This window comes from Hermetia illucens, chromosome 7 (assembly GCF_905115235.1).
Source record: "Hermetia illucens chromosome 7, iHerIll2.2.curated.20191125, whole genome shotgun sequence".
NCBI classification, from domain to species: Eukaryota; Metazoa; Arthropoda; class Insecta; order Diptera; family Stratiomyidae; genus Hermetia; species Hermetia illucens.
Window position 1 is genome coordinate 13,967,138 of NC_051855.1, and position 14,321 is coordinate 13,981,458.

A 14,321-nucleotide genomic window follows, 5' to 3' on the forward strand; every position below is an offset into this window, starting at 1 on the left:
CACATCTTGCATTTAGCCTTGGTGACCACGTTGGTGCCAAGGTGATGCAATCCCGACTCTTATCGTAAGAATCTTTCATTGCATTACGTAGAATTTCTAAGAAACTGGAGAAGAGTGGGCATCTGCAGGTAAGTTCATCTCTCCTCATGTTGCCTCATGTTGAGTTGAAAGAGGGGGGTAAAACAAAGAAAAGTAAAATTTTAATATCCATAGATTATTTTGTATTTATTATGATATATTATATCATACAATCATATAGTAAAAACCATTTAACTTAACAGTCATACATATCACACAACTATAATATATAATAGATATATCTTTACACTTAAATTCTCCCCACTTTTAAATCTAGTATTTCCAGTTTCAAGTTCAGCATGCATTTATATATATATTGATAGTTGTCTGTCCTTCTTTCTTTTGATTAATATATGCAATTGCGTATGAATAACATCGTTTTCCTATATACATTCCCTATAAAGATTCTAATCTAATTTTGAAAATAAATCGGGGAAATCATCATCATCATCTTACGACTGAGAGTATCTGATCTGTCGGGTCAGTTTTCGTTGTAAAAAAGTATCATTTCCTTCACAAAACCATACTCATCTCTGTATGGCACAATCATTTTTTTTGGTTGACATAGTTCAACATATGTTTAGCGATCAAAGTACAAAAAAATTGCTTTCGAATTTAAGGTTGATAAAATATGCAACACAATGTGGTGTATGCAGAGACAAAACAAAACGACAAAAACGGGAACAAGAGAAAAACCATATTAAATTGTAAAACGACTCGTTTTTTTCTTTCTTTCATGATCATTAAATTATTCATAATAGTCTGCTAGTTAAAATTAATTAATTCCGTAATCTCGTTTGATCTTGAACTTATTTTTGTTGCTTTTTTTTAGGTTTAAGTTTCCTTAATTTGAATTTTAGAGATTTATTTGAGCACTGTGTATTTTGTAACTGGGTTAAAATTTCAGCTTATCACTAAAACAATCTAACACCTGCCCAATTTGGCAGTGTGTTAGCCTTAATTTAGAATGCAGTGAGTGCTAATTTCCTCTGTTAGATTTAGGGTTTTTCCAATATTATACAAAACTGGAATAAATATTTTGGTGACGGTATTTTCGCTGTACTTTTGCTATGGTTTTAATACAATGTTTACGAAGTAGGGGTCAATTTTGGGGTAGCGAACGAACACGATCACCGATAATGTCTATATATATTATATATATATATATTCATTAAGTACATTTCTTTTCTTTTTTTTCAATAACGAATCACAAGCAATCACATTACCCTATGAAGAAGGAGAAAAATATGATTTTTAGAATGCCCAGATAAACACAGCTAAAGTAGGAATTAGTACAATAATAGTAATAGTAGTAGTAGCAGCGATGGCGATGTAGTAGTATTATTATGCCTTTCCAGGTAGCTAATTTAGTCGGTGGAAATGCGTGTTATTTTTGGACTTTGCAAAAACTTGACAATTTATCGCACAATTTCGCACATCCAATTGGTATCACCAACTAACCGAGTTCAACATTATTTTGGACCTACAGATAGTTTCCAGATTGCGATTAAGATACGTTCGTTATATCTTTAACGTGAATTGTTGAACGTCCTAAAATTTGTAAAGTCGAAAGCCATTTGCAGAACCTTTTTGGCAACTGCCTTTAAAAACCGATATTCTACCATCGCTTATAAAAAGGACTTGTTTCCATCCCTCTAGCACAAAATATTCCCGAAATAATCAAACACATTTAAATAGTTAGTTGGTTCGTCAAACCTTTTTGAACAATTATCTTTCGTACTATTGCGCGACAAACTGACAAGGGCAAAATATAGCATAAAGTAGGGCATTTGCTTTTTTTAAGGATTCGTACCGTTCCGGTGGGCTTCGATGGCTTGATAGTTGACAAACCAGAAAGGTTGTTGGTCGACCGGACGCTGATTCAATAAATTAACCAAAAATACATCACCGTGAGCGTCATATGGCACATGATTAAGGGTGGTTTGACGGAATGGGGCAATAGTCGGTGTAGCGCTGATCGTGGTAGCGGTTGGTACAATAGATGACTTTCGCGAGCCACCTGCAAACAAATCAGTGGATGAATTTTCTGAATTGCTTTGAGCTACTCCCAATGATTGCTGTTGCGTTGGTTCACCGCTGCCAGGTTGATCAGTACCTAGCCTATTCACAACATTTACTCCTTGTTCCTGTTGTTGAGGTTGCTGCCCATTGCCAGATGCAGCATTGGATTGGTCCTGAGCGTTAGTGTTACTAGGATCGCTAGGCTCACCGTAGACAACTTCGACGCCAACTGGTGGCCGTTGCGTTACATTAGTACTATTGTCTAAATTGTTAGCTATCTCACCGAATCGATTGTCGATATCATTCAAAGACGTAGCTGATGCGGCTGCACCCGTGGGTCTTGGGCGAAAACGATCCTTGTAGCCCACCGGCCTGCTCCCGGCGTATGGCGGACGTTGAGCTTTGCCCAATGAAGCTGCTACTACGAGCAAAGCAATAGTGAAGAAAATAATACGTGACATCTGTGAAGGATAATCAAGTAAATAGCACCTTATATATCCAAATATCCACCAACACTTAGCACTCAAAGCCTAAATAAGGATAGACGTATCCTACTCAACATACCCTGAATTCACGAATCTTTAAACTATAATTCCAAAAAGATAGCTTCAGACACTGTCTTAAAGGAAAGCGAAAATATCAGCGCTTTCTGAAGAAAATTTAACTCCGTTAATTCCACTCGAGCACGATTCGCAAAATGAACTATCGAGCCTCTACGCTTTCCGGTTTTGTTTAAGAAATCGTTGGATGTTTTTGTTGTTTTGTATATGGAATGGGGCGACTGGAGTGTGAAAGAGCATCCATAAGATACTCTCTTATCTGCGTTAAGTTCAAGCTAACCAGAGGAACAAAACAGTTAAAAATACTGACCTTGAATAATAGTAACAACTAAGCAGTAGAAAACAATAGTTTCTGAACAATATCAAAGATACATTTACAAACTACTTCTCACTTTTGTTTCAGTAGATACCGCTAACGGGCTTAAAAACAAAATATATGCCAATTATCATTGTTAAACAATTCATTCTCCCAATTTTTGTCTGTTGATTTTCTTTTCGCTCACATTAAATTCCTCATAAAGTCAACCTTTGCAATTAATTACCACCATGAGTCATATCTTGTTTGCAATTTAGATTGCCGTGGTCTTTTACGATGATGAATAAAGAGGGTTTACCTTTTTTTCTTGCTTTTCCTTCAAGCGAAACAAATGAGTACACCCAAAAGGGAAAGGGGGAATCCCGAAATAGTCAATAAACGAAATTCTATTTTTTTTTCCTTTGAACGTAACTACGGAAAATGTAACTAATTTCTCTTGAAATTTCCTACGTATAAATAGTATTAAGCGTGCACTATTGTAAAATTTCCATAGTGTATCTCATTCAAATGAGATCGACTATCTTCAAGGTTTCTGGCCGAGGATAATTAACTGGAAAAGCTATTTTTATCATGATTTCTTTGAAAAAACAGTAGCATATCTTCAGAGAGTAAAGTTATAAAAAAGATATGTTTTGGAAACTTCTCACTCTAGGGGTAGATAGGGTATTCTCACGCCACCCGTTCATCGATGGTGCCAGAGATTCGAATGCAAAATTGTTGTCAGGGATACTTCCTTCACAGCCTAGGGGCTGACTCTTTGCCGTGGATCCGGTGCTTAAAACTACGAGCCCGGTTCTCGCCGCCATTTCCAGTATCCGTTTCCCTCTAGAGTCTTGCTGGCGCATGCCCCATTCAAGGACCCTAGCATTAAAATCACCGCCTACTAAAATTTACCCTTATGTGCCCGAAACGAAATCTTTCAAAATATCGACCCGGCGCCAAGAGTCCGGCACCGTCTCATTCGGCGTCAGATAAACGCTAAAAAACGTTATCCTTAAACATCGAATCCAGACAAACCCATATCCCCCCACCTACTTCTCTCTACTTTCTCGAAAACTTTGTGTGAAAATATAACTAGTAATGAATATTGAAAACTGTACCACGAACACCATCAGAAAATACGTGTGGACCAAAAAAGCGACGCTATCATGGATATTACTCTTATAAAAAGAATCGGATGGCCAAAACACCGTGCTGCAAATACAAAAAAGCAACGTGAGGGAGACACCTCATCAATATCTATCAAGACTGTATAAAATGACTGAGTATCTCTTCGAAACTTATTTGGTACCGAAAGATGTTGATTTGTTGTCTTGAGATAATTTAAATATAGTTGATTTCCTTGTAGTATAGGAAAAACCCAAGGTCTCTTTTTCTGCTCGATTTCTGTGTTGTTCTTAATTTAGGTAGAAAAAAGTAAATAAATAAGATTTGTCTGTATAAAGTCCTTTTTTTACTTCATTACTCCTAAATTTAGAATTAAATATTGTTCACAATATAAAATAATTAAATGCAAAAATTGTGAGTGCCCCACAGATAGTATCAAGCCCCCCATCTCAACCAAGTCCAGTTAAGAATAAAAAGATGAAAGTTCCTGCAATCACAGGGTATAATATCAACGTACCCAAATTTTTGAAAACCCTCCAGGAAAAAAGATCCTAAAGAGTCCTTAAAAAACACAAGGGCAGATAAGACTATAATCTTTGCGGGGTCAGCTGATAATCATGCCACTCGAACCCCTCCAATCCTGAGGACATTGGCAATGATTATCAGAGGTCTTCACAGGGAAACACAGATACCATGCCTGAACTAACCGCGAAGCAACCACAATTAAAAATACGTTCGGTTGCAAACTTTGTGATCAGGTTGAACAAGACTCTTCACAGGGAGAACCCCACCCTTCCAATCAAATCTCGGAACGGACTTTTCGTAGCCACTTTCGAGCCCTCCCAAGCAATTAGTGAAGTTGTGAAAAGTTCGCTAACCCCGACACACGAAACTATTCTAAATTTACGCCCAATCCACTTAGAGGTGAAACAGAAAGCAGCTAACGACGCATATAGGCTTAATACTATTGGCGTGTGGAAAGGGATTCGCCTTTGAAAAGATACACTCCGTCGTAATGACCAAAAGAGAAGAATGGTCGATAAATGGCCACGAGTATTTTGGGATTACAAACTTAATAATCTTCACCGACGGGTCAATCATGGAAGGCGGATCGGACGTAGAGGTGCTCTCGGGAAATCCGATTATGGAACTGGCTCGATTTCTCGGAAGAATGACAACCATATTCCAGGCGGAGATACATGCCATTTTATTGGCAGCTGAAGAATGTAGGCGGCAAAAATGGAGGTATTGCACCATTCAAATCGGTTTCGACAGTCGGGCAGCATTATCAGCACTCAACATCAACGATATATTGAGCCAGTTGGTGTGGATTTACCATCAGGTGCTACTGACACTTGCTCGACTTAACGAAACATTCCTGATATGGGCTCGCCAAGGTTCTGAATGGTGGAGCCAAAACCAGCTTTTGGCATCCGGCCATCTACTGTCAAGCCTACTCTGAAGGGAGAAATGGCAAGGACTCACGCAGCCGAATAGAGAAATTTAAACTTCTGTCCGCAGGCGAAAATGTTTGTGAAGGAACTCGGGGCCGCTAGAGTGACATTTTTGTTGTCCCTTAGGAAGTAGGACATGAAAATCCTAGTAGGGCCCAAATGGATCAACGTCTGAAAGCAGAGGAACATCACTCTCAACCCTCCCACTATCTACGCTACTAGTTTTAGGATATTTTGCATCACCATCGTTAACCTGGTATGAAAAGCATACAGTTTAAGACCCGGGCAGCCCTTGGTGGGTGGAATATAAAAGCATTGAACTCTAAATTGCAATTATTCTAATTCTCACAATAAACTTATTAGTATCTGTACAGTATATGGATCATCTCAGCAAATTAAAGAATTCGCAACTTTAAAAAAAGTGTAGTTAGCGTAGTAAGTAAGATTATTGTATAAATACCAGTGAATAAACAATTACTAACTAGTCAGTTGGGAATTCCAAGCCTTTACTTTCGAGCGGTCTTGTGAGACTGCAAGACGTTCCCAATAACACGCCGGAACAATAAGCTCATTACCAGTAGCCAATGTGTGTTCGCGGTGTTTCTAGTGAAAAGATTAAGGAATTGAAACGCAACACCGTCTCCATCGCTGGTTTTTATTTGAGAAATACCGGGTGTTACCCCCCGGCATTGAAAAAGAGAACAAGTTTATCCCGAAATATCGATATTTGTCAAATAAAAACCATTTTAGCAACGGAGACGGTGTTGCGTTTCAATCCCTCATTACCAATTCAAACTTGGGTGCATATAATAAACATGAACGAACCATCGCAATGTCGTCTTTTAATCCGCTAAGCACCAAAACTTCTTAGTGCTGCTATCGAACATCTAAATTCACCAGATAATCTTGTCTTTACTGTGATCTTTTGTATAAAGTTAACATAATTGCAATATTTACTATCTGTTCATGGAGTTGAACTGTATTCACCATCGACAGCGACTCGTCTAAATTCAACTATTGAAAAACTGGTTTGACCATAAAATATTCCGAGGATAGACGCCAAAATGAAAAATCCATCTATTGCGATGAGCACTGATGTGTTTATCTTGATTTTCTATTACGTCAGATGACTTGGGATTACGGGAATTCCCTTGTTTATTCCCAAAACAGGTAGTCATGAGGTAGACAAATGCCTGCGGGTGCACATCTCAAATTTTGGCCATTAAGCATGGTGAAAACCATTCGGAATCAAGTAAATTACAAGCACGTTTATGGATTTTATTCGGATTGGTTGAGATAACATAACTGCATATTTTATTGCATATTAACAAGAATCTAATCAAATATCTTTTAAGTATAATTCCAACGAATTTTGCGTCGAGCGCTCGAAAATGTGATAACCTAGTTGTAATCTTTTCAGAGGTCATTTCTTCTGTACGCTTGAGTTTTTTCTAGATTTCTTTTTTAAGAAGTAGATTTGTGAGTTCATTGAAATAGTTTTTGATAATAGAAAAGAAATCAACAATTTCGAGCATCTCAGGGTTTTGATATGATGTTAGGTTCACCAATGCTAGGCTCGTAGAGAAAGTTCAGGCCTCCGGATGAAGACTCACGATTAAGCAAAGGCTTTCTTTCTTAAAGAATTCTTATCTTACTCTTATTTAGAAAAGAACTATAAGATGATTTCGAACTTCCAACGGGGAACAGAGTAAACAAATTAACATTTTGCAAAGGTGACCCGAATAAAAAAGAAAGATAACTCACTAAGCAATTCACGTGTTGTATCGTTCTCATTTGGAAAGTCCAGGCATGACACTTAATAGCAATCAAATTATAGGTTACTTTTTCAGCTAGTTGAAGCATCGAGGTAATGAGGTATTTATTTCTATTGTACGCATTAATTATATCTTCAATCTGGAGCCAACATCAATTATTTTGCGGAAGAGAAACAGTTTAAATGTGCATTTCCTGGAACCCAATTTTTAGCTTTAGTATGTTATGTTGATACCGTTGAAAACAAATTTACTGCGGTGTATATTGACCAAAGAAGAAACAATCGGTCAAAGCTATCATATTTCATGAAACACTTAATTATATCGGAGAAACCGCGTTGTGGCCATTGCACTTTACATATAAATAAATGACGGACATGAGTCATTGCCGGGATTATTTTGGGAAATTCCCAAGCAAACATGTTTTTTATATGAATTGTATGTTATTTTCTCAGCAGAATTAATGATCGGAGTCAAAGCAGTAAATTCGATCATAATATGTTAACTTCCTCCCATACTTTTGAAATAAAAGTAGAATGAACTTTATGGGGAGACTATTCGACATCGTGACTTGCTATTTTTGTTTAAATGAGAATTTAAGATGGTGAAATTGGATGCCATTCAGTTTCCTCCTTTCACCTGGTGAGTAAATTACAGAAAAATCAACTGGATGTACTTAAAACAAGTATGCAGTATTATGACTGCAACAAGATAAAAGGAAAAGTAACTACATGCCAACGAGGTAAGATCTCGGAATGAGGATGCAACGCGCACCCACCAAACTGGTCAGTGGTAGGGTTACTCAACTCTATTCTATAAAAATAATTATTATACTCCATAAACACTGTAACAGTAACGAGGCGCGAGTTTCACATGCACCAGCGTCTAGAAAGTTTGTTTTGTGAGGAAGAATTGGAAAGCCACAATTCGGCCTCAGGGTCAAAGAATAAGCATTGACAACACCTTAGAAATCAATAGACCTTTCGAGAACAAACAAGAAAAAGCGCAATAAATTAACGAAATCATTTCTGTATTTTAATCAAGGAAGAGCATCGTGTGGTATTTGCATTTAAACCCTCTTAAAACATGATAACCTAAACGAAAATCAAATAAGTCCAAATAACATCGGTCCTCATCCCATTCACAGTATCAAATCGATCTCTATGTCATTTGTCTTGTCCTCATCCTCAATTATATCTCCCAAAAAACAAAGTATGTTGTATTATATATTTGGTATTAGCCATTTGCAGAGCCTCCATTCCTATCACTTGGCGGTGGAGTTTGCTGTTCATCGTTTCCGGAAGTATTATTCGCTGATGATGTTGCTGCTGTTGACCCAGATCCACCACTCCCTCCGGATGTTGGCTGCTGAACATTGACACCTGTTCTATTTAAGAATCCACTCAGTTGACTTTGAAATTCATTTATTACATCTGGAAATTGGCTGGCTACTCGAGACGCAGCCTCACAGCTCCTGGAAGGAATGGAGAAGGAAGGATACCAAAGTTTAACCCAGGTGAGACGATAGAACTTGAAATAGTTGTGTGATCGCTAAAACGCCTAGAAGTGTTTGCGTTCATGACTAGCGATCAAGAATATCAAACAATGGATAGCAACTTTTCACTTCAGTTGAGTATTGAAAGATGATACTTACGCCATTGACATTTGTGGATCTGATAAAATTTCCATAATTAAATTCCTAAAGTTCATATTATCGCCTGCGATATGATTAAACAATTGCTGACCCAAATTCTCAACCTGTCCTTCAATTATGTGCAGATTGTTTTTGTAGTCGTCATTATTTGGTTCCAATTCAATGGCTTTACGATACGCATCGCATGCTTCCTCATATTTACGAAGGTTTGAATAAGCAATTCTAGAATGACATGGAAAAAATTCAAAAGGGGTTTGAAGAAGCAAGAATGAAGCAGATCGGCATGTTAGTAAACATGCGCAGACCATTTTGAAAATGTTCGTGTTTTAGGAGAGGACACGGTTTTACAAGCGTGAAAATAGGATTTGTCTGATTTGTGGCCAAGACCCTATCTTTTAGGTAATACAGTGGAACCTGGATAATTCGAACTCGTGGACAATTCGAGCCTTTCTCTTGGTCCCTTGAATTTTCTACTCCCATTTTGAATAATTCACAGTTTTTTGTTGGTCCCTTCGATTTCGAGTTAGTCAGGTTCGACTGTAGAAGCTGCAGTCGATTATCTGAAACAGGCCAGGAAATAGTATAGTGATTACCCCATCCTTCCGTAAGCTTTTCCGTATTGAGGATTGTACACTAAAGCTAGTTTACAATCAGAAATTGCTTTTTCATATTCGCTGAGACGTATGTAAGCCGCTGCACGATTACAATAGAACGTAGCATTCGTGGCATCTAAGTTAATTGCCCTAGAAAGTGTAGAAAATTGTATTATCAGTAAAAACGTCCGCACCGACTCTGGATACACATACTTATTGTACGCCAGTAAAGCTTCATTGAATTTACTCTCCTTCATGAGACGATTTCCTTCATTTTTAATTTCTTCAGCGCGTTCCTTACGATCTGGCAAAACGTCAACACATGTTGACTGAAACATATCGAATAAATCAACATCAGGATATTTTCTTATTTTTCCAGCACCATCAGTTGCACCTTGCCCCGATTCATCTGTACCCTCAGCATCACTTGTAATATCGTAAGCAGCCTCTAGGCATTGTGTGGCTACCTCTATACTTTCCACGACATCTGAACCGAAATCGCGTTCATTCACTTGCTTCTTTAGCCACGCCAGAAAACACTTGACAAAATGCCTACAGTCCTCAGCAGACATTTTGTTGATACCTCTTTGGCCAGTTCGCAATCTTCACTTATTAGGAAGGATGCACACGACCACGAGGATATAATCGAATTTTAGTACGGAAACTCTTATCTTTTTCCCAGATAGAAATCGCTTAGATCTTCAACTTTTGGTTAGATTTAATTTTATTAGGAAAAAGATTAATATCCCATTTATAGATATTGGCCCGGGGGTGAATAAACCGCTTTGGAGAGAACTGTCCACGAATGTTATATAGATTAATTCTTCAAAAAAATCTAAACGGAAACGACCACCAAATGTCACAAGGATTGATAAACATAGGATACCTTGTCGGAAAGGCGCACCTCCGCTGCAATCTGACAACTAATAGTATGATGTTCCCATTAATAACAGTGTATTCCTCTTTTATGGCGCTAGTATCGCTTAAGAGATAAAGTGAATACGTTCAATTGTTGAACTTAGACGCATAATGACATCTGACTCCATGAAACAACAGACAATGCAAGACTCCATAAAACAACAAACGATGCAGCTAAGTGGAATCTCATGGTGTTTGTGCTTGTAGCACTGATGAAGGGAACAAGTGTTTCTCGAAATATCGATATATGCAACCAAATGGGGAAACCCATCACGACGAGCTAACCCCGCTTGTGAACGAGACAAAGGCTGAAGAAAAACAAGAATAATTAAAAATAATTGTTGGCGCAACAATCCATTTAGATTAGGGCCTTGAAGTGTGTTAGAGCAATTCATTCAAGACCGTAACAGTATCCTATAGGAGGCAATTTGGTCAGCATTTCGCTCGCCCGGGATTAGTATCCTGATTAGACTCAGATACCCATTCTTAATTATTTCAAATGATAAATGCAGGTTTCTATGGTCCGGCTTCCAGATATCAGTAAGAATATTTATGCTAATTGTCGTTCATTACCATCTGAAATTGGTTGGATCAAATTTAATCGTTAGATTTCTACAAAACACAAGATAACGGAACTTTCAATAGATGGCGCTTCTATATTATATATATATATATGCGTGAATAAAAGAGAATAACATAATTCCCGAACTCTAGCGTCGATATTCCGTGTATCTGTCAAGGTAGACATCAAAGTAATAGTAATAAACTTTATTGATGGTGTAATCTATTTGTGTGTTTTCTTTGAAATTTCACGTTATAAGATAGAATTAGTGAGATCTAAATGGATGTGAGTTTCATGGTTATTATCTAATATCAGAGGCAGACATATATTTGCGCATCAAACCTTGCTTGGCTATGACAAAGTGAAGCAAAACCGCTCGGAAATCAGTCGAGGCAATCAAAATATTTAGTAAAAATCTAATAATCGTGTGAGCTACATTAGAGCTTTATTCCGGCGTATTTGACTTCACTTGTCTTACTGCAACAACTAAGGCAGAAATAGTTGAGTCTGGACTTCGCAATCAAACAAACGAGCCTCCTACAAAACAAAAACACAGTCTGGCTTAAAACATTAGCTTCCAATAGCACTACCAAAATTGCGAAGAAGGGAAATAAAAGTGTCAGCGCACGACGAGTGCATGCTTCCTCTATTTCAGCCAATCCTACAATGACTGCAAGCAAGTATGATATAGTAAGCGATGGAGGTGGCGGAGGAAATGGAAATTCAACAATAGCAGGATCAACAAGCGGAGAAGTTTCAATGGTCACTTCAACAACAAGCACTGCAACGTGCGCTCAAACGCCTGCAACCCTCAGTTCAGGAGCAGATATACCTGCATCCACTCAATCAATAATGCTCCAGCAGCCAAATTCTCCATCATCATCCTCATCAACATCCAAAACGAATGGTGATACCACCTTCGAACCAACGGTGGATATGATGGTTAACGATTTTGATGATGAACAAACACTCGAGGAAGAAGAAGCACTTGCTGCACAGGAAGCCGAAGATCCCAGTGCTGAACTATCAAGTCTACAGAAGGAGAGCGATATGCCTATCGAAGAATTGCTCGCTTTGTACAACTGTTCGGGGTCCCATGTCCCACCCAGTGCATTATCTCCACCTGCTAGAGACAGTAAGAAAGGAAGCGGCAATAATGGTACAAATAACGTTTACAACAATCAGCGAACAACTAACAACAAAACAGGCATATCGGAATCAAAACTGCGGAAAAATATAAGCTCAAAAAAGGATGAGAGTTCAAAGGAGAATAGATCAGTAGCTGAAGAAATGATCCTGGAAGAATTTGATGACGAAGAGGAAGATGAAATCAAAGAAACATCGCAACTGCGAGAGTTGTATCCGGAAACCTATGGATCCCATGACAAACGATTGCTACGTAGTAAGTCCTTAAAAAAAAAATAGAAGCAACTCTCTGTAAACAGTATCTTGATATTATAGCAATCTCACGACAGCAGACCGACGACGACGATGACGGAGATTATAGCCCGGACGAAGATGAATTCAAGAAGGTATGTTTAATACTGACTCATCTATGTCCTCGATACTTTGTCTCATGACTAATCTAGCCTTAGTTCTTTTACCATACAACAACCAATACTATTATGGTTGGGGTTAAAATACACGAAAACTTCCTTTCAGACGATTATGGTCGGAAGTGAATTTCAAGCTGTGATACCAGAAGGTTTTTTCAAATATGACGATGCACTTCCTTATGAAAATGAAGACAAATTACTTTGGGACCCTTCCCGAATCGCTGAAGATGATACCGAAAAGTATTTACAAAACGCAATACAAGCAAAACAACAACAAAATGGTAATAGCAATTACATGTTCGCTGGTGTTGGCTCAATTCCTGTTGGAAGTCACTTGCGTGATGACGAGCAGGCACTATATCTGTTACTACAATGCGGTCACAATACCGATGAAGCACTACGTCGTAAACGAATCAATGCAGTTCCTTCTTCTGAACAAATGACCAGTTGGTCCGAGGATGAGTGTCGAAATTTTGAGAGCGGTATTCGAATTTATGGGAAGGATTTTCACACAATCCAGCACACAAAAGTAATATCTTAATCTTAGTGAATAAAAGTACATTAATTTCATCAACTTGTTTTATTGAACTATTTATTAGGTTCGGACGCGATCGGTCGGCGAGTTGGTCCAGTTCTATTACCTTTGGAAGAAAACAGAACGTCACGACATATTCGCAAATAAAGCCCGCCTCGAAAAGAAAAAGTACAACTTACACCCCGGCCTGACAGACTATATGGACCGATTTCTGGAAGAGCAAGAAGGCGGCAGTAACGGCAGTACTATTAACCCAAACACAAACTCCGGGATATCTATGACGCTACGAGATCGAAGCCTGTCTCCAGGAGTCCAGTCAGCTAGCAACGTAAATTCAAACAGTATTCCCACGAGCAGCATATCGTCTATGAACTCCTTAATTCAAGCGGATAACAAACGTAATATACCTCAGGGGAAGCATAATAGTTCCACAACAGTTGGCTCGACAGTCAGTTCTGTTGACAGTACTATTCAAACCAGTGGCATAAGCAACCAAAATATGTTAAAAGATCCTCTCGCCCTTGACGACGAAGAAGGTGTTCCAGCCCATGATAGTCATCCAGCCCAGTCGACACAATCCCGTGGATACAAAAACTCGTCATCGACAATATCAACAGTCTTCTCGCCTGCAACAGCATTAGCATCTATAGCAATATCCTCCAGCCCAACATCTGTAAATGTGACTAGTGATTTCGCGCAAAGGACAATGAATCAATGATTTACCGCCATCAAAACAACTAAATATGGAAACCTAAGAAAATCTTATAACAAAGTGCCTCGACTTTTGAAATTGTCGTCTTCACGAAAATTCAAATATAAATGAAAATCTTAGATAAGCATTGTAATTGCTAGCAATGAAAAAAGATCTGCGCGACCTATGAGAAAAGCACAAGGGTTGTGCTATTGAGAATAAATCAGATAATACGCGGGAAGGAGAATCTTGGAGAGTGGTAACAGGAGGATGTGTACCAACATCATCTCAAGATCCAATTTGTTCTTAATTTGCGAAGATTGTTTAATGGCAACAAATAAAAAAACAAAGCCTCAGAAAAGATGTGTAAAATACAAAAGTGATCGAATTCAAATACATTTCAGAATAAAACCATGAATTGTTTTTATTTTCTTTTTTTTTATTCGGAAAAAGTTCTATTTCTGGACTCATCTGGATCATATAAAAATTTATTAAACAGGAAA

The 14,321-nt window shown here is 38.2% G+C and overlaps 3 protein-coding genes across 4 annotated transcripts; 1 reads left to right on the forward strand and 2 right to left on the reverse strand.

Moving 5' to 3' along the window:
* Positions 1-210: 210 nt before the first annotated feature.
* On the reverse strand, positions 211-2,822 carry LOC119660759. 2 transcript variants are annotated; one of them, XM_038069525.1, is made up of 3 exons: positions 2,665-2,822; positions 1,892-2,561; positions 211-1,305 (listed from the first exon to the last, which is right to left on the reverse strand). In XM_038069525.1, exons 2-3 carry the CDS (start codon positions 2,559-2,561, stop codon positions 1,301-1,303), a joined length of 675 nt encoding a protein of 224 aa, XP_037925453.1. In that variant the 5' UTR covers positions 2,665-2,822; the 3' UTR covers positions 211-1,300. The 2 variants fall into 2 exon arrangements, with proteins under 2 accessions (XP_037925453.1, XP_037925452.1); XM_038069524.1 differs by having other exon boundaries at positions 211-2,561.
* Positions 2,823-8,318: 5,496 nt separating this feature from the next.
* LOC119660754 (small glutamine-rich tetratricopeptide repeat-containing protein beta) lies at positions 8,319-10,495 on the reverse strand. Its single transcript, XM_038069516.1, has 4 exons — positions 9,770-10,495; positions 9,557-9,706; positions 8,964-9,185; positions 8,319-8,783 (listed from the first exon to the last, which is right to left on the reverse strand). Exons 1-4 carry the CDS (start codon positions 10,126-10,128, stop codon positions 8,546-8,548), a joined length of 969 nt encoding a protein of 322 aa, XP_037925444.1. The 5' UTR covers positions 10,129-10,495; the 3' UTR covers positions 8,319-8,545.
* A 428-nt stretch (positions 10,496-10,923) lies between these two features.
* On the forward strand, positions 10,924-14,236 carry LOC119660746 (mesoderm induction early response protein 1). Its single transcript, XM_038069474.1, has 5 exons — positions 10,924-11,321; positions 11,692-12,438; positions 12,498-12,568; positions 12,699-13,121; positions 13,192-14,236. Exons 2-5 carry the CDS (start codon positions 11,703-11,705, stop codon positions 13,843-13,845), a joined length of 1,884 nt encoding a protein of 627 aa, XP_037925402.1. The 5' UTR covers positions 10,924-11,321; positions 11,692-11,702; the 3' UTR covers positions 13,846-14,236.
* The last annotated feature ends 85 nt before the right edge of the window (positions 14,237-14,321 follow it).